Source organism: Athene noctua, chromosome 1 (assembly GCF_965140245.1).
Source record: "Athene noctua chromosome 1, bAthNoc1.hap1.1, whole genome shotgun sequence".
In the NCBI taxonomy this organism is placed as follows: Eukaryota; Metazoa; Chordata; class Aves; order Strigiformes; family Strigidae; genus Athene; species Athene noctua.
Genome location: NC_134037.1, coordinates 31,525,071 through 31,548,479, shown reverse-complemented (window position 1 = coordinate 31,548,479; position 23,409 = coordinate 31,525,071). Strand labels below are relative to the sequence as shown.

The 23,409-nt window shown below is 40.0% G+C and overlaps 1 protein-coding gene across 1 annotated transcript in view; it reads left to right on the top strand.

Moving 5' to 3' along the window:
• Nucleotides 1–23,409, top strand: part of EYS (eyes shut homolog) — a 1,054,063-nt gene that overhangs the window by 418,879 nt on the left and 611,775 nt on the right. The window contains exons 19-20 of the mRNA XM_074895818.1: nt 11,556–11,753; nt 16,065–16,186. Coding sequence (XP_074751919.1) covers nt 11,556–11,753; nt 16,065–16,186 — 320 coding nt within the window. The remainder of the gene's footprint in view (nt 1–11,555; nt 11,754–16,064; nt 16,187–23,409) is intronic.

Genomic DNA, 23,409 nt, shown 5'->3' with positions numbered 1-23,409 from the left:
ATTATGTACTTCTATATAGAGAGAAGTATAATATTTAATCCAATATATTGTGCCATTGAGAAGGAAATTGTCCTTCAACTGACTGTGTAATTTAATCTTTTGTGAATATTCTTTTGGGGTTTGCTCAGGTTTATTCTAATAGAGAGGCTTTTAATTGTCTAGTAAAGCAAAGACAATCTATTCTTATAATCAATAGAATATAGGCAAGAATTAAACAAGGAAAAAGGTTAAACTTGTCTAATGGAAATAAGCATAGTTGGAAAGATATGCTGAACTTATTAATTCATTAATGAACTTCTGTTTGATTCTTTCACATTTGATCTCTTGGGCATATTTTCTCTTGTCAGATAACTATCTTTAGTCAATATTACCCTTTTTCTCTGTGATGGTCAATTTAAAAATCCTGATACGTGAGTGGGACAAGCCAGATTATAAATTCTTTCCATGACACAGCATTCCTTTCTGTCGACAATCACAGACTTACCAGATCGTGGGAGAACTTTCCTATTTTTAGTAAAATAGATGTATTCAAATTAATAAGCTACAGTTAAACTTTTAATATTTATATATTTGCACAAAAATTTCCTAACAAATATCTTACAAAAAAGAGAAAATGCAGAAAACATTAATTCTGTATTCTGATTAATCTACTTTTCATGTATAACCTCTTGGCTACTTGATTTATCCAAATAATCATACATATACAGATTTTTTTAAAAAAATGCTGATATGAGAGCAACAGTAGCAGTACATTGTAGTAACATGTAACCATCATTGCCTATTACTATCCAAACTTAATCTTTGCGTGGAAATGTATTTTACAGAAAAATTCTACTTTAAGTCTGCCAAATTTCTTTTCTTGTTTTCTTGCTACTTATATTGATTAGCATTAATAATCAATAATTTTCAGAATTATATTAATATAATATAAATGGTTGTGATCCTTTGAGTGAGGGAATGATCTTTTAAATTATTAATTCTCAATACTGATGGTTAAAAATTAATTGATTCGGGAGAAGGAATTGGTAGGAGACAGTCTTTTTGTTTTCACAGTCTTCCAGTTTTAATATGAATGAAATCTTTGCCATTTCTGCCAGGAGCAGAAAAAGATTTTCCATGCAGTGATATGAAGAAAAGCTGGGTGGGAGAGACTGAATTTCTAATTAAAGAGTGATGTACGTTGCTTGAAAGAAGGCCCTGAAAAAAAATTGTTAGAATATTACTAGCTATTAATATTATACCACATTTTGACCTCATTTAGTAAATAGGATTGTTAACCCAGGTGATCAATTTTATGACCAGATTTTAATTTACCATTCTTTATAGATGTGAGGATAATGTAAGCATTTTTTGCTTTGTGCTGTTTTGCTTTACTATATCTAGAAAAAAAGCAAGAAAAAAAATGTTACCCTAATGCCTTAGAAGGGGAAAAAGTTTTTTTTTATTTTTGTGAGGGAACAATTTTGGTATAATTTCAAATCAGTACAAACTTCACCGGAATTCAGACCCTTCTGGGGAGGTACCTTGAGCAAGAATCTGAAGAGGTATAAATCCATGGTCCTGCTTGCAGAACAACATGGAAGGAAGGTGCATGAGCTCCTTACCAGGCAAATATGCATCCTGGTTGAGTTGCCATGTTGCTAGGGGAAGGAGCTGGGGAGGAAGAACAAGCTAGACAGCATCGCTGATGACAAAATGGAAGATCAACATGTTTTTCTTAGACACCCTGAAGGGTCAAAAGCCTGATACCCACAGGAGCAGGATTGGAGGGTGGGGGAAGGTTTGGTAGAGGATACACTTGGGCACAGCAGGACAGAGACTGTACAACTGTGGAGGCTGGAAGGTGATTACTTCTGACAATTTGAAGGAGACTTTCTCTTCACCTACAGTTCAGGTATGGAGTAAGTATTGGGTCATGACAACAGGTGAGAAAGAGTCAGTTTCATCTGGATAGGCATGTAAGCTGTCTCAGTCTGACACATACACCCTCACCAGTACCACTAAAATGAAGCAATGATTGACAATAAAGAAGGAGTCTTCTCTGAGGGAGACTGGCACCTACCTGTTTGACCAGATCTGATCTCTGATGTTTATTTGTATGTCAGAGGTCTGGATTCAGCATGTGGGAAAGAGATTGCCAACGCTTGTCTGATGCCCAGATTACTACCTTTTGCTGCTTGTAAAAGCCAGCACCAGTGATACTGCCAACAGAGGCCCTGAACATATCAAAAGTGACTAGTGGACTCTAAGCAGCAAGGGTGAAGCCTGTCAGGACCCAGACAGGGTTTTCCACAGCGCTGCTGCTGGGAATAGAAACATCCTGATGGACAATATATAAGTAGTGGTACAGGCAAGATTTCCTCTGTTATTACCATGGGGCTGTCTTTGAGCAATGAGGTCTGATAGGTGTCATGGTTTGAACTCAGCTGGTAGCCAATCACCACACAGCCGGACACTTACTTCTCCCCTGCCCCCCACCACTGAAAGAGGGGAGGGACAGAAAAAAAGAAAATTCATAGGTTGAACAATAAAAAAATATATTTAGTAATAGTAGCAAAACAACAATAACAATAGGAAGCCCTAATGGGTAATATGCAATGCAGTTGCTCACCACCCAGCAACCAGTATACAGCCCGCCCCCAGCAGCAATTCCGACTACACCAAAGATCCTGCCGTGCCAACTGGAAAACGGAAATGAGAGAGCACACGTCTCCTTATATACTGAGCATGGTGTCACGTGATATGGAATGCTCCAGTGACTAATCTGGGCCCAGCCCTCTAGCTGTGCTCCCTCTCAGCCCAAGGAAAATTGCCTCTATCCTGGCTGAAACCAGGACAATGGAGAAAGATAGAATCAATAAAAAAAAAAAAGAGGGAATATCATCTTTGCCAACAGGATTGCTAACTCTGTGAAGAGAGTTTTCAACTACATTAGTCAGGGAATGCAGAGAAAAACCTAAAGGGAAGTAGAGGTACCTGGAGCTGGAAAGAAGTGCCTGTGGGAAAGCATGATCAGGGAAGCCATCACATTTGTTGAAGTGCAACTGGGAGCCAATCTCAAGTGCCTGCTCACAACATACACAGCATAAGAAAGGCAAAAGGACTAAGAAGTCCATGTGCTTTCTCAGAACTACAGCCTCCTATCAGAAGAACAACATACACAGTGAGATAGCTCACATTACTGGTATGTGGTAATAGATGAATGCAAACTATCTGTCAATATAAGCAGGGAAGATGAGGAGGCGGGGCTGAACTTCATGCAAAGCAGTGTCTTGAATGTATGGAGCTTTGCTATGGAATAGTTGATGGAGATGCAGTGCCCAAGCTGATGGGTTAGGATGAGAAGAGAATCAGTTAAAGAAACATTGTGGTAGGTGTCTGTTACAGACTGATCCAGAAGAGTTTATGAAGGCCTCTTTAGGAAACTGGAAAAAGACTCATGTACAGAGACCCTAGTTCTCATTGGAATATTACCACCCTGACTTTTGCTGGAAAGACAACATGGAAAGACACAAGTAATCCAGAAGACCTTTGGACCATGTTGAGTACAGTTTTTTGAAACAATTGTGGGGTGAGACAACTAGGGGAGGTCCTTATTTGGATTCTCTATTGGCAAATAAGCAAGAGGTGATTTGTCATGTAAAGGTCAAAACCAGCTTTGGCAACGATGGCAGTGAGATGATAGAGTTTATGGTCCTGAAAGAAATGAGAAATTCAAGTAGCATAATAATGATTCTGGACAGTGATCTGGCTTCAGTTTGCTCAGGGATTTGCTTTGTGAGCTCCCATTGGAGACTTCACTGAAGGGAAAACTGATTTATCTTGGGCCCATTGATTTATCTTGAAGGACACTTTCTTTAAAGCACAGTTCTTTCCAGCGTGTAGGAACTCAAGCAGATGTGGCAGAAAAATGGGCAAATGGAGAACTCCTGGCTGAGCTTAAAGAGAAAAGGAAGTGCACATAAGGTAGATGTAATGTTGAGCTACCTATCCAGGAGGCACCCAGACACACAGGAACAGAATTAGGAAAGCTACAGGGCAACTGGACCTAAAACTATCAAGGCAACTTAGGGCAACAAGAAAAATTTCTATAGGTCTACCAGTAACAAAGAAATATGGAGAAAATTAGACCATATTGCTGAATTGACAAAGGACATGGAAAAGTCTGGGACACTCAATGACTTTTTCATGCTGTTTTTTGACCAGTGGAGGAGCTGAGCTTGTTCAGCCTGGAGAACAGTTTCAGAGGGACCTAATAGCAGCCTGACACTTATTTAAAATAAGCTAATAGAGAAGGCAGATTCAGGCTCATTTTCTCAGAGCACACAGTGAAAGACATCTATCCAAGTGTACATAAAAAAAATCCCCAAAACCTTGTCATCACTTATGGATTTGAGATGATAAATATATCAATATGTGTTAAAATTTATGAAAGCAACGGAAGAATCTGAAAGTGCAGGTTACCCCTATACCTTCCTTTCTGAGTCTGTTCACACTGAACCTTTTACATTTCAAATATTTCAGAATATCTTCTCAGAAATTGTGTTTGACATAGTAAGAATCCCTTTCAGCTGTTTTTGGAGGGACCAAGACCAGACAAGTGTTGTTCAGTTACTCTTTGGTCAATGATACAATTTTCTACACATAGTATACAGAGAAAAGGCAAAAGAAACCTGATATGTTATTGAATCAGCAGAGCAAAATGTCTGAAATAAAAATCCTACACAGAAGCCAGAGGTCTGGGAGTATATTGTGAGGTTTTTTTAAAAAATGTTTTTCTGAAATATATAGTCAACTCATGAAGCTTTGTCACAAAATATTGAGATTAAAAACTTAAATTTCATTAGCATTCCTTTGACAGAACTGTGTACAGTCCTACTTATACCAGAGAAATATCTGTAAATAATATAAACCCGTGGCCTTCAGGATATATGTCCCCACTGTTTCTTATTGTCTCTTTATTTTCCACTTGATCACCAAAACTCTGTCATGGTCTGATCCAAAATGTATCCAGTATCTAATGATGAAGAAGAATTCTACAGTATGAGAAAACTGAAGCACTGTGGGATGACTTTTGCTTTATATACCAGAAATATCTGCCCTTGACATGTCAGAGAATGAGCAAATCTGTTTAAACGTTCGTCCATCAACACAGAAGAAAAACAAGTACTGTATTACTGGATCATCTGACAGTTCCACTTGCAATTGTGAGCCATGTGTTAAGCTTATTAGTGTGGGTGTGAACTCCACTTCAGGAACCAGCAGGGTTGTCACCCATGTCAAACTGTTGTGATATAAAGATGAAAACTTAAGGGCAAAATCTCAATGTGCCATATGGCTGCTTTTGAAATCCAATTTCATGATTACCAGAACTGAGAGTGTTTGCTGCCTATGGCAGGATTATCCTGCACTGAAGAGACCACTGGCAACATAAAGACAGGGAACAACTTGTGCTGTTGTTTTCTTCTGTCAGCATCACTACTGGGGTCAAAAGATTGTTGGGTTTTTTTACCTCAGTTCTGTTCCTGCTTGTTGCTTTTGCTATTAGAAGCCTTAAGAATTTGGCTCTTAGATGCCTGTGTCTTACAGTAAGGAATCCTCTCACCTAAAATCCAGCTGACATTTTGGACAGTGCATGTTTCATTATTATCAAGAAAGCCTGTTCATAGCCAGTGTGCTACTATGTGATTAACAATAAAGCGAAGGAAGGCAGCTAATGTGGAACAGGATAACAAAATTTTGTCTATAATGACGGTACTATAATATAAATGTAGGATGAGATACATGGGTTCAGCTGACTGCAGACAGTACTAAGTGTATAACAACTGTGCTCCCAGCCATCCTCTTTTATAGCAAACTAAATCATTTTACTGACAACATATCTCAAGTAAATATAAGAGTACATTTCCTAAGTTAAAGTTAAATAACATTCAGTCTTATGGACACCTTAATATTAAAGTTATCCAATGAGTGTTTTTCATCCTTTCACCATGTCCTACAAATTTAAGGAATTTTAAGCTTTCAAACAAGTCACAGGATGTCACTAAGAAGCACTGTAGCTTAATCTCAACTACTATGTTGTAATTAAAGTCTTGTTCTTCTGAAACCATAGTAAAATATTCAATACATTCATTCAGAATAAGCTAACCACTTAACTGATTCCGTTTCCCCCAAATTATATCCAAAAATCCTGTATGAATTGCCAGTTCTGTTAGTTAGCAACTGGGTTACAAGATTAAAACTGCTATATATGTTAGCTTACCTGTAACACCACTTGTTTCTTCATCAGGAATCATTGTCTGAAATTTTGAGCCTGAAAGGAAATTTAAAATTCTCGGTACTATTACCCATCTCACAAACATGGCTTACCTCATGTCCCGGGTGCAGGTGCCGTGGCACAGGGGAGGCCTCGGGGAAACATGTGTAAGGAGGGGCAGAACGCTGCACAGGCTCTGAGGACAGAAGAACTTAACAGATGAACTCGTGGCTCTGAGACTGGAGCTACCAGCAGGGCTTTGGATTTTTCAATCACGGGTTACTATGCAGAATGCAAGACCTTTTGATATCAGATGGGATACACCTGTCCCAGAGGGAGAAAAGGATCTTGGGGCAGGAGTTAGCTGGGCTCAATGAGAGAGCTTTAAACTAGATTTGCAGGGGGAAGGGGACAAAACTGGAACTCCCAGACATAAACCCTGGGGTAGATTACCAGAGTTTGTGGGCTGTTTTGCCAGCGACAACCCTCACTCTGCCATCTCAATGGAGGCAAGGGTTGGAGACATGCAGCACAATAAAGATGCAAGGGATATTGATGGATCAGTAACTGTGGCAACACATGTGAAAGTTCAGGCTGGACTTAGGATCTCTAAATGCAAAAAGGTGCTGGGGACACCAGCCCATCTGAAGTGCATCTATACGAATGCACACAGCATGGGTAGCAAACAGGAGGAGCTTGAAGCCATGATGCAACAGGAAAATTATGATGTAGTGGCTATCACAGAAACATGGTGGGAATCCATGACTGGAGTGTGCCAATTGATGGCTACAAGATCTTTAGGAGGGATAGAGAAGGAAGGAGTGGGATGTCACTGTATGTTAGGGACTGTTATGATTGCTTTGAGTACAAGTGTAGTGAAGACAGGGTGGAGTGTCTTTGCGTTAGAATCAGGGGGAAGGCCAAAGGGCAGATGTTGTAGTAGGAGTCTACTATAGGCCACCCACCCACGACAGAGAGGTGGATGGAATATTCTATAGGCACTTAGGAGAAATCTCACACTTGCTTGCCCTTGTTCTTGTGGGAGACTTTAACTTCCCAAAAATCTGCTGGAAATAAAACACAGCAGAGCAGGACCAGTCCTGAAGATTCCTGGAATGAGTGGGAGACAACTTTCTGAAAGAGCTAGTGAGTGAACCAACCAGAGAAGGTGCCCTGCTGGATCTCCTCTTTGTGAACAGAGAAGGACTGGTGGATGATGTGGCAGTTGGAGGCCGACTAGAGCACAGCAAACATGCAATAATAGAGTTCTCTATTCTTAGAGAGGTCAGGAGAGGGGGAAGCAGAACTGACATCCTGGACTTCCAAAGTGCTGACTTTTACTTGCTTAGGCAACTGATTGATGGAGTCCCTTGGGAGATGGTCCTGAAGGGTATAGGGGTCCAGGAAGGCTGGGCACTCATTAAGAAGGAAGTGTTAATGGCACAGGAGCAGGCTGTCCCCAGGTGCTGTAAGAGAAGACAGCTGCAGAGAAGGCCACCCTGGCTGAACAGGGAGCTTTGGCTGCAACTCGGGGAGAAAAGGAGACTTTACAGCCTTTGGAAGAAGGGGCTAGTGACTCACAATGATTACAAAAACACTGTGAGGCTATGGAGGGCAGAAATCAGGAGGTCTAAAGCCCAGCTAGAAATTAATCTGGCTTCAGCAGTCAAGGATACCAAGAAATGTTTCTTTAAGTATGTCAACAGCAAAAGAAAGACCAGGGAGAGTCTCCATCCCCTGCTGGACACAGGAGGAAACATGGTAACGAGTGATAAGGAAAAGGCTGAGGTGCTTAATGCCGCCTTTGTCTCAGTCTTTAATAACAAGACTAGTTGTATTGAGGGAATCCAGCCTCCTCAGCCAGAAGACAGAGACTGGGGGAATGACCCCCCCTGCAATTTAGGAGGAGACAGTCAGTGACCTGCTGCATCACACAGAGACACACAAGTGTATGGGACCGGATGGGATACACCCGAGGGTGCTGAAGGAGCTGGCTGGGGTGCTCGCCAAGCCGCTTTCCATCATTTACCAGCAGCCCAGCTGACCTGGGCTGAGCAGTCTCAACAGATTGTAAATTGACCACTTTGACACCCATATAGAAGAAGGGTCAGAAGGATGATCCAGGGAATTACAGGCCTGTCAGCTTGACCTCAGTGCCTGGGAAGCTGATGGAGCAGCTCATTGTGAGAGCCATCATACAATACATGTGGGACAACCAGATGCTCAGGCCCAGTCAACATGAATTTATGAAAGACAGTTTCTGCTTGACACACTTGATCTTCTATGACAGAGACACTTGCTTATTGGATGAGGGAAAGGCTGTGGATGTTGTCTACCTTGACTTTAGTAAGGCCTTTGACACCGTTTCCCTCAATGTTCTCCTGGTGAAACTGGCTGCTCATGGCTTGGATGGGCACACGCTTTGCTGGGTAAAAAAAAGTCTGGATGGCCGGGCCCAGAGAGTTGTGGTGAACGGAGTTAAATCCAGCTGGTGGCCGGTCACAAGTGGTGTCCCCCAGGGCTCGGTGTTGGGGCCACTCCTGTTTAACATCTTTATTGATGATCTAGACGAGGGGATCGAGTGCACCCTCAGTCAGTTTGCAGATGACACCCAGTTGGGTGGGAGTGTTGATCTGCTCGAGGGCAGGGAGGCTCTGCAGAGAGACCTGGACAGGCTGGAGCCATGGGCTGAGGCCAGCTGGAGGAGTTTCAATGAGGCCAAATGCCGGGGGCTGCCCTTGGGCCACAACAACCCCCAGCAGCGCTACAGGCTTGGGGAGGAGTGGCTGGAGAGCTGCCAGTCAGAGAGGGACCTGGGGGTCTTGATTGACAGCCGGCTGAGCAGGAGCCAGCAGTGTGCCCAGGGGGCCAAGAAGGCCAATGGCATCCTGGCTTGTGTCAGCAATAGCGTGGCCAGCAGAGACAGGGAAGGGATCTTACCCCTGTACTCGGCACTGCTGAGGCCGCACCTCGATTCCTGTGTTCAGTTTTGGGCCCCTCACTCCAAAAAGGACATTGAATGACTCGAGCGTGTCCAGAGAAGGGCAACGAAGCTGGTGCAGGGTCTGGAGCACAGGTCGTACGAGGAGCAGCTGAGGGAACTGGGGGTGTTTAGTCTGGAGAAGAGGAGGCTGAGGGGAGACCTCATCGCCCTCTACAGCTCCCTGAAAGGAGGTTGAAGAGAGCTGGGGATGAGTCTCTTTAACCAAATAGTAAGCAACAGGAGAAGACGTAAAGGCCTCAAGTTGCACCAGGGAAGGTTTAGACTAGATATCGGGAAGCATTTCTTTACAGAACGGGTTGTTGGGCATTGGAATAGGCTGCCCAGGGCGGTGGTGGAGTCCCCATCCCTGGAGGTGTTTAAGAGTAGGGTTGACATAGCACTGAGGGTTATGGTGTAGTTCAGAACGGTCAGCGTTAGGTTAATGGTTGGACTAGATGATCTTTAAGGTCTTTTCCAACCTAGATGAATCTGATTCTGTGACTGGGGAAAAAAGTGAGAAACATCTCTGCGAGCACCGAGGTGAGAGAAGGAGGAGGGGGAGGAGGCACTCCAGGCATCAGTGTAGAAATTCCCCTTTAGCCTCTGGAGAAGACGGTGATGGAGCAGGCTCTTGGCAGAAACTTTGACCCATGGAGGATCTGCAATCGATCAGGGGAAATCTATGAGGAGGGAAGAGGGGCAGAGGGAAGCTGTTATGGACTGACCACAGCCCCTCTTCCCCACTGCCCTGTGCTGCACAGGGGTGGGGAGAAGGTAGAGAAGTCTGGAGTAAAGGAGTGAAGTTGAGCCTGGGAAGAAGAGGCGGATAGAAGCAGCTGGTTTTAATTTTGTGTTTATTTCTTACCATCCTATTCTGTTTCTAACTGGCAATGAATTCAATCAGTTTTCTTCAAGTTGAGTCTGTTTTGCCTGTGATACTGCTTGCTAAGTGATATCCCTATATTTATCTAGACTCATAAGGTTTTATATTTTATTTTCTCCACCCACCCTCTTGAGGGGGAGTGAGAGAGTGACTGGATGGGCATCTGGCAGTCAGCCAAGGTCAACACACCACAACATAACTGTTGTTTTTGTTGATTTGTTTTTCCACATGGCTACCCAGGTGCTTTATGTTGTAGTGTCACATTGCCCATCACTAGGTTAAGGTTAAAGCCTGTCTAAGAGGAAATTTACTGGGGCAGGGAGAAGCTGCTCCAGGAAGGAATGGCTGGGCAACCAGAGATGGGGCAATGGCACTTGGGGAAGTGGGCAGGGGTCCTGGAGTACAGCAAACCCTGGGCAGGTCCTCCAGAAAGTATATCATAGACACAGCCCAGCAGTCACAGAAAGGCAGATGGGCTTCAAAGGAACTCAGAGGGGCTTGTGCATAGTTTTTTTGCAGACCCACAGCCACGGAACTCTATCTGAATTTAAGCCTGAAAGAACAGACTTGCCTTCAGCAACACTGAAGGAAAAGGGAGACAGCTTTACGAACCCAAAAACATTTGATGTCTGTTCTCTCAGCCCTCATCATTTCAAGTTTCATTATTGGAAAACATGAATCTGTCTTGCTTATGTTCTAACCAAGAGTCAGTTTAATGGGCCTTTTAATCTTTTTTGATCTATTTATTGCAAATTAAAGATTTAGATGAGAGCATCTGTGACCCAAGATTACCATCACACAGTTCCTTGAATAGCCCAGATAAATATACATCATCTGTTATATCCTAGAGTGTTTGTTACAAAGGAGTAGAAAGTGATTATATGAGATTTTCTATTGTATGGAATTTGTATAAACGATGGAGGCAGTCACTCATTATTAAATACCTACATAATTTAAGTAAAATGATTTGTGTGTAATCACGAATTGCAAGTAGAAGAATTATACAAAATTACTTGTATTTCATTCATGTTCAGTATTATGGGTTAATGTATAAATAGCTCATATAGTAACTACAACAGGATATCTGGAAGAAATAACAGGAAGCTTCAGAACAAAATCATTATTTTAAATACACTTTTTGAGCCATTTTAGAGGACAAGTTTAGACAGAGAAACTATCAAATATATTGAGATAGGTATGATTTTAAAATGCTATGCCATTGTATAAACAAAACAGATAAAATTTTCCTTTTTTGTTTGTAATTTTACAAAGCAAATAAGTTTCTGCATGGTAATATATGTATATGTACCTCTGAGACCCTCCAACTCACTTTTAACCAGAGCTATAAAGAAAATACAGCTCATAATAGGGAGCAGCTGCAGGGATATGTTCATTAGTTAAACACTGACAGTTTTGCCGTTTTTCCTTTTCAGGTTTGAACTGTGAGTTTAGGCCTTGTGAGGCCAGCAATCCCTGTGAGAATGGAGCTGTGTGCATAGAAGAAATGAATTTGGACGTTTTTCCCCTTGGATTTCAGTGCCAGTGTGTGAAGGGCTTTGCAGGTCCACGTTGTGAGATCAATGTCAATGAGTGCAGTTCTAACCCTTGCCTCCACGGATACTGCTATGACAGTGAGTTCAGTCTGGTTACTCCCTTTAATGTAGAGTAGTCTTCCTGTTGAAACGTCTGTAGCTACTGAGCTGCTCTGGGGAGAACAGTGGGTAATTTACTGAAATTTAACTAGTCTGAAGCTCCACAGCCAGTACCAGAAAGATTTTTTTTTGCCAAAATGCCTCAACTCCTGGCACTAGGGTTTGTGTGTCAGGGGGTCAGAATTGCAGCTAATGAGAAATTTTAATGAGATTTGTGCCGTGTCCTTTGATACCTAAATTAGCCAAACACATCTTACATTGTGCATTTAATGAGACACTATTTAGGTGCTGAAAAGGAGCTTATGGAGCAGTTAGGCAATGTATTCCATAATTCTAACTGGTCCAAAAGCTGTATTATATACCAAACTGATGCAAAATGGAGTGTCTGTTTACTGTTAAGCACCTTCTGTCATGTAACTATGTAACTTACACCTTCACTGATAGATATACTTATAGGTTTTAAAAGCAACTTTATGATGAATTACTCTACTATATTCCATCTGGATTGGCAGGCCAAGTTTAATAGCATCCGTTATGTACGGAGTACTTACTGGAAGGTTTTGTGGGGCTATTACCACTTATCAGACACTTCATATGCTTGGTAAAAAAAAGTGGTAATTTTCAGAGAATTTTATAATGCTGGCTGGAAAGCAGAATGACATCTGGAGGTCATGTAGTCAAACCTGCATGAAGCTAAACTATCAACAGTGCTAGAAGAGGTCAATCAGGGCTTTTTCTAGCTGAGTTTTGAAAGCCTCTAAGGATGGACAGAAATTCTGCAAACCCTTAAGGTCAGCCTATTCCACTGATGCACTATTCTTCTAGTGTTCCCCCCTACCCCCCAGTCCCATCTGAATCTCCTAAACTGTAACATTTGGATATTGCCCCTTATTAGACTTTGGCTTGTTTAGGCCAAATTATTTTTATATCACCTTCTATTAGACTTTGGCCTCTTTAGTAGACTGGTTGACAGAGTCCCTTGGAAAGCCTTGACTGGTTGACAAAGTCCTTAGGGAGCAGTCCTGAAGGGCAAAGGAGTCCAGGAAGGTTGGACATTCTTCAAGAAAATCTTAAAGGTGCAGGAGCAGGCTGTCCCTACATGGCATAAGAGAAACCGTCAGGAAAGTCCGCTCTGGCTGAACAGAGAACTTTGGCTGGAGCTCAGGAAAAAAAGGAGAGTTTGTGATCTTTGGAAGAGGCAGGTAACTCAGGAGGATACAAGAATCGCATGAGGTTACACAGGGAGAAAATTTGAAGCGCCAAAGTTCCAACTGGAACTTAATCTGGCTACTGCCGTTAAAGACAGTAAAAAATGTTTCTCTAAATACATTAGCAACCAAAGGAGGGCTAAGGAGAATTTCAATCCTTTGTTGGATGCAGGGAGAAACATAGTGAAAAAGGCTAAGGTACTTAATGCCTTTTTTGCCTCAGTCTTTAATAGTAAGACCAGTTGTTCTCTGGGTACCCAGCCCACTGAGTTGGAAGGCAGAGATGGGCAACCAAATGAAGCCCCCATAATCCAAGGGGAAATGGTTAATGACCTGCTACACTACTCACACACACACAGGTCTATAGGGCAGATGGGATACACCCATGGGTACTGTGAGAGCTGACAGAAGTGCTCATGAAGACACTTTCAATCATTTAACAGCAGTCCTGGCTAACCAGGGAGGTCCCAGTTGACTGGAAGTCAGCAAATATGACACCAGTCAACAAGAAGGGCCAGAAGGAGGATCCTGGGAAACACGCACCTGACAGTCTGACCTCTCTGCTGGGGAAGGTTATGGAGCAGATCATCCTGAGTGCCATTACATGGCATGTACAGGACAACCAGGTGATTGGTCCTAGTCATCATGGGTTTATGAAAGGCAGGTCCTGCTTGACTAACCTGATCTCCTTCTATGACAAGGTAACCCACCTAGTCGATGAGGCTGTGGATGTTGTTTACCTGGACTTTAGTAAAGCCTTTGACACTGTTTCCCACAACATTCTCTTGGAGAAACCAGCTGCTCATGGCTTGGATAAGTGTACTCTTTGCTGGGTAAAAAACTGGCTGGACGTCTGACCCAAAGAGTGGTGGTGAATTGAGTTAAATCCCGCTAGTGGACAGTCACAAGTGGTGTTCTCCAGGTCTCAGTTTTGGGGGCAGTTCTGTTTAATATCTTTATCAGTGATCTGGATGAGGGGATCGAGTGCACCCTCAGTAAGTTTGCAGATGACACCAAGTAGGTGGGGAGTATTGATCTGCTTGAGGGTAGAAAAGCTCTACAGAGAAATCTGGACAGGCTGGAGCGATGGGCCGAGGCCAACTGTTGAGGTTCAACAAGGCTCAGTGCCAGGTCCTGCACTTGGGTTACAACAACCCCGTGCAACGGTAGAGGCTTGGGAAAGAGTGGCAGGAAGACTGCACGGTGGAAAAGGAACTGGGCTTGTTGGTCTACAGCCCCTGAATATGAGCTTGCAATGTGCCCAGGAGGCCAAGAAGGCCAATAGCATCCTGGCTTGTATCAGAAATAGTGTGGCCAACAGGAGTAGGAGAGTGACCATCCTCCTGTACTGGCAAGGCCGCACCTCGAATACTGAACACAGTATTGGGCCCCTCACTACAAGAAAGGCATTGAGGTGCTGGAGAATGTCCAGAGAAGGGCAACGATGCTGGTGAAGGGTCTGGAGCACAAGTCTTATGAAGAGTGGCTGAGGGATCTGGGGTTGTTCAGTCTGCAGAAAAGGAGGCTGGGGGGAGACCTTATCACTCTCTACAGCTACCTGAATGGTTGTAGTGAGGTGGGTCTTGCTCTCTTTTCTCAGGTAACAAGTGATAGGACATCAGGAAATGATGTGTCAAGTTGCACCAGGGGAGGTTTAGATTGGATATTAAGAAAAATTTCTTCTTCAAGCATTGTCAAGCTTTGGAGGAGGCTGCCCAGGGAAGGGGTTGAGTCACCATTCCTGGAGGTATTTAAAAGCCGTTTAGATGCTTAGGGACATGGTTTAGTGGTGAACTTGGCAGTACTATGTTAACTGTTGGATCTGATGATCTTAAAGGTCTTTTCCAACCTACATGATTCTATGATTCTATGATTATACATGCTAACATTACTAAGAGGAATTAAGTTCTGTCATTTGTGCAACTGCCCTTGCAATTGTTATATAGCCCTGTAACTATTAACCCTTTCCCAGAGGGACTAATAAAAAACCAAATCAGTTTCAATAAGCTTTACAAATACTGTCTTTCCATATAGGGGAATAAGGTGAATGCCTTCATCTTTTATCTGTTAAAGACTATTTGCTAACAGGTTTACAGAAGTTTTCCTTGTACTCTATGTTGACTCAGTGATAAGGTTTGAACTGGAATTTAGATGAGCTGCAGTGAAGTTCTTCATGCTCACAAAGGGTGAGATCTTTTGGGGACAGCTTGTCTTTGTGGTGTCTCTGGACTTGATTTGTATCATGTGGACATCTCAGTTCCCCTCTGCACTGTGTGCACTGGCTGCAGAAAGATGGAATCCTGAGGAAGCTAGGAAGCTCTTAGCAGATGAATAATGCTCCTGCTCTGAAGGACTTAAAGCATTTAATGAATACAGTAGCAGCTACATGTACAGACACAATGGCAGAATAGATTCCATGTTAAATCTCAGCAATAATGAAGAATCCAGGGACTTCTTTGGGGTTATAATAAATACAAGCCTGCATAAAGTGCAGTTACTGCTCTCATGACCTACTTACATGGATATAGCACTCTAGATTGCTCCCCATTCAGATCATTAATGAAGAAAAAGGGAGAGGATTCTTATCATTAGCTTATTAAGATTAAAATGAAGCATGAAAATACATCATAGAATGAGCTGCCAAATTCAACTCAAGCAAGTTTCTCTTTAGTGGTATAATATGAGGCATTCCTTGCTGAAAAAAAGCCAGAAAACCAAACAATGTTTAACTGCCTCACCTCATTTAGGCACAATATCAAAGGTAAAATCTTATGCACTTTGTGTACAGTAGATGCCATCACTTTTTCAGAAGCTAGTAATGGGTCATTGATTTATAATTCTTATGTCAAAATATTTTAATTTTTTAAGTAAAATGTAGTACGTGGATCTGTTTTCATATTAAACAGGTGTTTTGAGATACTGCATTTCAGTTGTTTCAATCTTTTAACATGTCCACACATTTTAGGTAAAGCCAGTCCAAATCTTCTCCGGACGGTAGGCATAACTGCAACTTACTTAATTTTACTACATTCAGTCTTTCTTCTAAATCAGTCTTGGTACTAAAATACTATCTCTGTTACAGTTGTCGATGGCTTCTATTGTTTGTGCAACCCAGGATATGCAGGACTAAAATGTGACCAGGACATTGATGACTGCATAATCAATGCTTGTGAACACAATTCTACATGTGTTGATCTACATCTGGTTAGTAGAGAATATTTTTTTATTTAAATGATTGCTAAGTTTTCTTCCTGAAATCTAAAGCGATATTATTGTGAGTTTTAAACTTCCACTTAATCCATACTCCTGTCAAGAGTTTTATAATCATGCTTTCCAGTCACTGGTTTTTTTTGTTGGTTTTTTAATTTATTTGTAATGATATAGGAAATGTGAAGGAGGAATGTTTTTATCATTTAATAGCAACTGTTGAGTCAACATGGTTATTTGGGGAATTCAAAAGAGCGAAATATTTTCAACTAGCTATGTTTATGGCTTTATTATAAGTGACAGGAATACTCATTTACACCAATGACACTGGCTTCAAAGGGGCTTACAAAGTACATTACCCCTCAGAATAGCTTTACTTTAAGTACTCCCACATTTATTCTCAAAATCCTTCGGCTATATTAGTTCCCGAAATAGGAAAAATGTTAAAAATAATTTCCTTCTCAGAAATAAATGCATTCTATGGACTGATTCCTTCATGGGAGGAAAGGAGAAGAAAGGCATTCACATTGTATATAATTTGGCACCAGAGGTGGCCCATGTTCTGTGTCATTCCCTCCAGGAATCTGTCAAGAACTAATTTGTTTTCAATCTACTCAGTAAGTACACTAAGACTATACAGTATGAATATTGTCCTTGAGAGACATTCAGACTATCACAGAAATTGGGGGTGGATAAACAAAAATGGAAGAAAGGTCAGCTTTTTTTTTCCTTCTAGTTTGTCTCAGCATGTTTGTGAGAATATTAAACTAATAAAATGCTGAAGCAAGGTATAGAATTTAGATTAAGGTTCCTAAATGTGGATATCTATATATGGTATGAGCTAAGCATCCACCAAAAATGCTAGAATCATTGCTGATGCAGTCAGCACAACTCGGAGAGTGATTCAGCTGCCCATCTTGTAGATGTTCACTTTCGGTGAACTGAACAACTCTGTAGGTACCACTGACTGTATAGCTAGGCTGCATTAGTGCTGAAGCAGACACCCATGTTTAGATGTCTGCATTTCAAGCTGAATCCCATCCCAGAAGCATGTGTGAGGGGTGTGTGGGTTTCTGGGGTCTTGTTTGTTTTTCTTTTTTTCCTTTTTTTTTTTTTTTCTTTTTTTAGTACATACAGAAAAAAAAAAATGCACTTCTTTCTGACAAATATTCATGGTAACCCACAGCTATCACTATTTCTTAAGCTTGAACAGAAGTTACATGCTTCAAGGGAATTTTCTCAAATCCTCTACTCTGATTTCCAGAATGTTTTCTTCTTTTCACAGTTAGAACACTTCATGCATTGTGTATATATATATATATTTTATTTTTTTATAATTTTTATTTTTATAAATATGCTTCAAGAACTACTAAATACCTTGAACAAAATTAAATGCTTGATATGGAGACCACAGACCCTGTGGCACTTTTGTTCTTGTCTGCATGTTTTTTTTACCAGTTGATTACAATTAATATTTCAACTTTGCATACTGAAAACCCATACTGCAATCTTAAAATCAGGTTAGAGAGTATGCCAGAAAAAAAAATTATGTTCACAAGGCATGTACTGTCCTATTCTCCATGAGGTTGTGTTGTATATGTAGACATTCCAGGTATTATTCTTAACTGCAGCTGATGCATTAACTAAAACTGATAAAATGGAGCTGTATATGCAAAAGTTTAAATAACTTCCTTCCCAAAAAATAAGATATCAATAAAAGACAAAATGATGTGTTCTTTATAAAATAAACATATCGTTACACCAAGAACGTCTGCTAAGCTTCACTGAATGAGTTGTAATACTGATCCAGGGGGACTTTTTAATTTGGGCAAAATTAAACCTGACAAAGAATGGTAGTTCACTTCAATTTTTAAAACTGTTTTAGATTTTAATTAATATGCCTTTCAGATTATTGTTTTCTTGATTAATTTGTGACCATTTTTGTCCTGTGGTACCTATACATTTCTCATCTTCTTTGTCGCAGACCTATGCCATTTTGTTTAAAATGGACTGTGACACAGCAAATCAGAGAGATCTGTGCAGACTGTTTCAGAGAAAGCTTGGCATTAAGAAAAACCTAACCTATGTCGCTTCAGTTACTAACTACAGAAAATAAACACTGTAGAAACTGAAGGGAAAAGTGTAATTTTAGACCTTGGATTTGATCTTTTTCAGACCTCAATGGCTTTCTCAACATAGTTCACCTATGTTTTCAACATAACAGTAAGTGTTCATACTAAAATGTTCATTTTTATATTAGAAAAAGCACAGATAAAATCTTCAGTACTTTTAAAATTAGAAGGCTTTTCTTTGGCATTTTTGATAGTTACATAATTTTGTGCTCAAAAATGGAAAATGAATAGAGAATGAGCTCTGCTATATTGAAAAATTATCAATATATTTTTAAGACATATACAATTGCTAGTAGTTTTATTTTGATATAGTAATAATAATATATTCTATTCAATATTTATACTTTATTATTCTCTACAGTATATTTACTTAAACTAAAATTTCTGATATAAGCTTCTGAAATAACTTTCATGGAGATGGTTCTTTTAGGTTGAATCCAGAAAGGGACATAGACTTGCTCACTAAGTGATTGCATTATTCAGTTTATATGTGACCATATTATTCCATATACAATGTCCTTGTATTCAGTATCAAAGAGTACTGAATTTCTTTCACATCAAATGATGTGATTTTGTACACCAAGATTCCTCAGTGATGGATACAAAGAGGATTAATGATTTAACATATATTCATAGAAATGGAAGAAGACCCATTCCCTCTTCTTTAGCCAGAGCAACTGTAAAAGAACAGATACTGAGATAACAATCCCCTAGAGAATGAATTTTTAACATTTAATATTTAAAGGGTCTCCTCCTCCTCCACTAAAAGGTAATAAACTGGAGGATAGGGAGCAATTGAGATGTAATCAAGGAAGACTTAAAAACAGATGGAGATCTCAGGAGTTTCATATTTTCTCCATCACATACAATTTTCTTCCAAAGTTATATTACAGTAGCCTTATTACACAAGTCAAGGACCAAAGATCTTAATGTAAGAAGGAATTTCAATATACACTCTAAATGCAACTTATACTTCAAGGCCTTTACCTCAACTCTCTACCCAGTAGGTGACATTAAGAAATTGGACCATTGGATGAGATCAGGATAGGTGAAGTACACAGCTGAGTGACACAACTATGTCAGCTTTAGGAAGCTCTAATTTTCTACTGCACCTGAGAATTCCAGTCACCCAAGAGCTACTGTATACCAGCACAAACCACTGTCAGTCATATTAGACTCTCTGGTGTCTCAGAAATAATTAATTGACTACCCCCATGCTAATAAAAGTTCCATTCTGCAGTCCAACAGCTCAAATACCTTTGATGCATTTTTCTAGGTCAAAGTGAGACAGTTAGCATTGCCAGAATGACACCTGCAATATGTATTATTCCTCTTTGGTGTTGGTAATGTGTTATAAAATACAGCCTTGAAACTAGACAACCATGTTATCTTAACAATGCATCAGCAAAAATAGGCACAAAAAAATTACACACATGTGATGGGTTGACTCCAGCTGACAGCTAAGCACCACACAGTTGCTCACTCACTCTATCTTCTCCATGGGATGGGGGAGTGAATGGGGAAAGGGGAGGGGAAAGGGGAGGGGAAAAAGGAAAGGAAGGAGGAAAGGGAAGGGGAAAGAAAGGGAGTGATGCAAAGGCAATCATTCACCACCTTCCATGTGTATACCAATGCCCAGTCAGCTTTCAAGCAATGGCCACCTTCCCAAATCCCGCCTCTCCTCTATTCTTATTACTGAGCATGACATTACATTGCATGCTCTATCTCTTCGGTCAGTTTGGGTCAGCTGTCCTGGCTGCATCCCCTCCTAGCTTCTTGTGCACCCCCAGCCTACTCATTGAGGAGGCAGAGGGGGGAAAAGAAAAGGCCTTGATGCTGTGTAAGCACTGTTCAGCAAGGGCTAGAAAGTTGGTCTCCTCTCAACACTGTTTTGGTCACAAAACCAAAATGTAGCACCATACGGGCTGCTATGAAGAAAATTAACAGCAAAACCTACTACAGAACAGCATTCTACAAAAAGAGATTGGTTAAATTTGACAGGAGGAAATTGCAAAAGCTAGGTTTTTGATGCAGCTCCTGATGTTTTAAAAGGTCTAGTTTGTAAAATCTGTCTGTATTTATATTTATGTAAGGTGTTTATATTGGCCAGTCTTACCAGGCATGTGGTCCCCTTCACTCTGATACAACCAAAGCTTCTAAATGACTCTAACAAATACTATTACACTATAAGGGTTTTTCTTTCTGAGTGGCATATTCAGAATTTTAAGACTTCTCTATGATAAAGATTCTCAATACCATAGAATTCCCACTCAAGAAGTATTCCCAATAGTCAACAGCAGCAGGAAGGATAAAACAACAAAGTGTTCTGCTTAACTAACTGTAGAGAGAAGCAGGAACACAGCAATTGTACTCTCAAGTTTCTAAGAGTGGTTTCCTCCAAAACTGCATGCCAAAATATAAGGGCAAATGGTTATAACTTGAAAACACTACATCTGAGTTGCTCAGATAAAATTTCGGAAATCTATTGGTTATTCAGTTCCTAAATTTGTTCATACAGTGAGATGGTTGGGCATTACATTAGCCATAAGTGATGTTAAGAAAATAGAGTGTTAAGTAACGACAACCAGACATACAGAATTAACAGGTGATTTTTGAAAATAGAGAACTCATCTCACCAACCTATCAACTTCTGCCTATCTTAAACAATATGTGACAAATTATAAAGTGCTTTTCTATAGAAATGTCATGGAAGAAGGCGTAATTTTACCTATTGCAACTAATATGAGATATGACTGAGAGGAACTAATTAGAGTAGACACTTCCTTCATTAGGTCGCCTAGGCCAGCAAAAATGAAAAGCTGGTAATACTTCTAGTACTATTAGCACAGATGCCTATCCTGTATATTCTCAATCAGCGGTCAGCTTAATGAGAATTGTCATCTCATTTTGTAGCCTGACTATAAAAAAATTAAGATATTATTAAAGGAGTTGGATGCTGGGAAGGTTGGTCTGATAGTAGTTGCCCTTCATAAATAATATTTTTTGGTTTTTTGTTAATTATGAAACATTCCTGATTAAGTTCTAGGTTATTTTATTTTCACTGTAGTAAGAAACATTTGGCCAGTCCTATGTAAAACTGGGAAATCTCAGATTTACATGCATGTAGACATAGTTCAATTCTTTAGTCAAACTGATAGATCAAAATAATAGAACTAGAGAAGTATGAGAACAGGTGAAATGCTGTAGTGTTGTCACTTTAAAAGAAAGAAGTGCAGTCCTTGGTAATTGAGGAAAAGGGGTGAAGCTTTCTGCATTCACTGTATAAGTAATGAATAAAAATACAATAAAACTGAAAAATATTAACAGTAAAATATTTTACAAAAAAGCTAGTAAACAGTAAATGAAGAAAAAAAAAAAATTGAATATTAGCCTCTGGCTGTGTATATGGTAAGGCAGGGTTTACCCAGTGTAATTAATTCAAAGTACTGTATAAAGCTGAGATGTTGTGCCTAATCATTTTTATAAGATCAGATGGAGCATATAATCTATATAACATAAAACATTATTTTGGGGTATTTTAATTATAAAAAAAATAAATAATAGTAGCTTCACAGTAGCTATGACCTCAGTTTTTGCTTGTACTCTTCTGTATGTCAAAATATAATGCAAATCCTGTCACTTTAGTGTATATTGATACCCATACAGCAAATTATAATAGATGTTTCTTCAGAGCTTTTTTTCTGGAAACTATTATTTCTGTGTACTTACCACATAGTAAATTAAAAAATATAAACTGTAAGCAAAGTTATAGTTCTATAATAGTGGTTTTATTGCAATCCCATATCCTCCTTATGGTTAACTCTCTATCACTACTTGATTTAAAACACAATTATTTCCCTTTCAATAAAGTGTAATGTTACAGAAATGAGCACTCCAATAGAATGAAAGAAGATACTGTCAGTTTGCACCCAAAGAAGCAATAATTACTTGTTTGGTTTCTGATTTTGAAGTGGCTGAAAAAAAGGATTCATAACAAGGTGAAATTCAGTAATTGAGGTCTTTAGGAACTTACATATTGGGTTGTATGGAAGGTTTATGTGAAGGATGGAGAGAGAGCACTATTAATTTTTTGATTTTTTTTTTTTTTTTTAAGAAATAGTCAGAGTTGACAGACAGGAGGTCTATTCCATGAATTATATTTCAAGAGAATAAGCCACAAGTAGGTTAGTTTATTACATAAATTGTGAAAGGAGGATTAATTGAAAGTAACTCTGGAACTGAGAACTAAGATACAAAGTAGTAGTTAACTATTAACAGTTTATATTACCTAGAAAAAAATTAGTCAGGTCTTTGGGCTAACCTAAGATAATTTCCTAAATTTGTCATCCACGTTTAATTTCAATTTGAAACAGAATCTGCTGTACTTTCTGCTAAATAGGGAGAAGAAAAAAATCTCCAATACTTATAATTTATTTTAGAACATCGAGAGATGCTCAAGGTATGATGAAATAACTGAGCTTCAGGACTGCTGTGGTTCAACCCCAGTTGGCAACTAAGCACCACACAGCCACTCACTCACCCCCCAGAGTGGGATGGGGGAGATTACTGGAAAAGCAGAAGTAAGAAAACTCATTGGTTGAGATAAGCACAATTTAATAAATGAAATATAATAATAACAACAACAACAATAATAGTATTAATATAATGATGATGAAAATAAAAATAAAACAATAAATAAAACCCAAGAACAACAAGTGATGCATATTAAAAACAATTGCTCAGCACCAACCAACTGATGCCCAGCCTGTTCCCAAGCAGCAGCTCCCCTGGCCAGCTTTCCCTCTAGTTTATATGCTGAGCACGACATCATATGGTATGGAACATACCTTTGACCCTGGTTATGTCCACTCCCAGTTTCTTGTTCCCCCCAGCCTCTGCTGGCAGAGCAGTATGAGAAGCTGAAAAGTTCTTGACTTGGTGTAAGCACTGCTTAGCAACAACTAAAACATCAGTGTGTTGTCAAGATTGTTCTCACCCTAAATTCAAAACATAATGCTATACCAGCTACTAGGAAAAAAAATTAACTCTATCCCAACTGAAATGAGGACAAGGAGGCTCTTCCTCCTA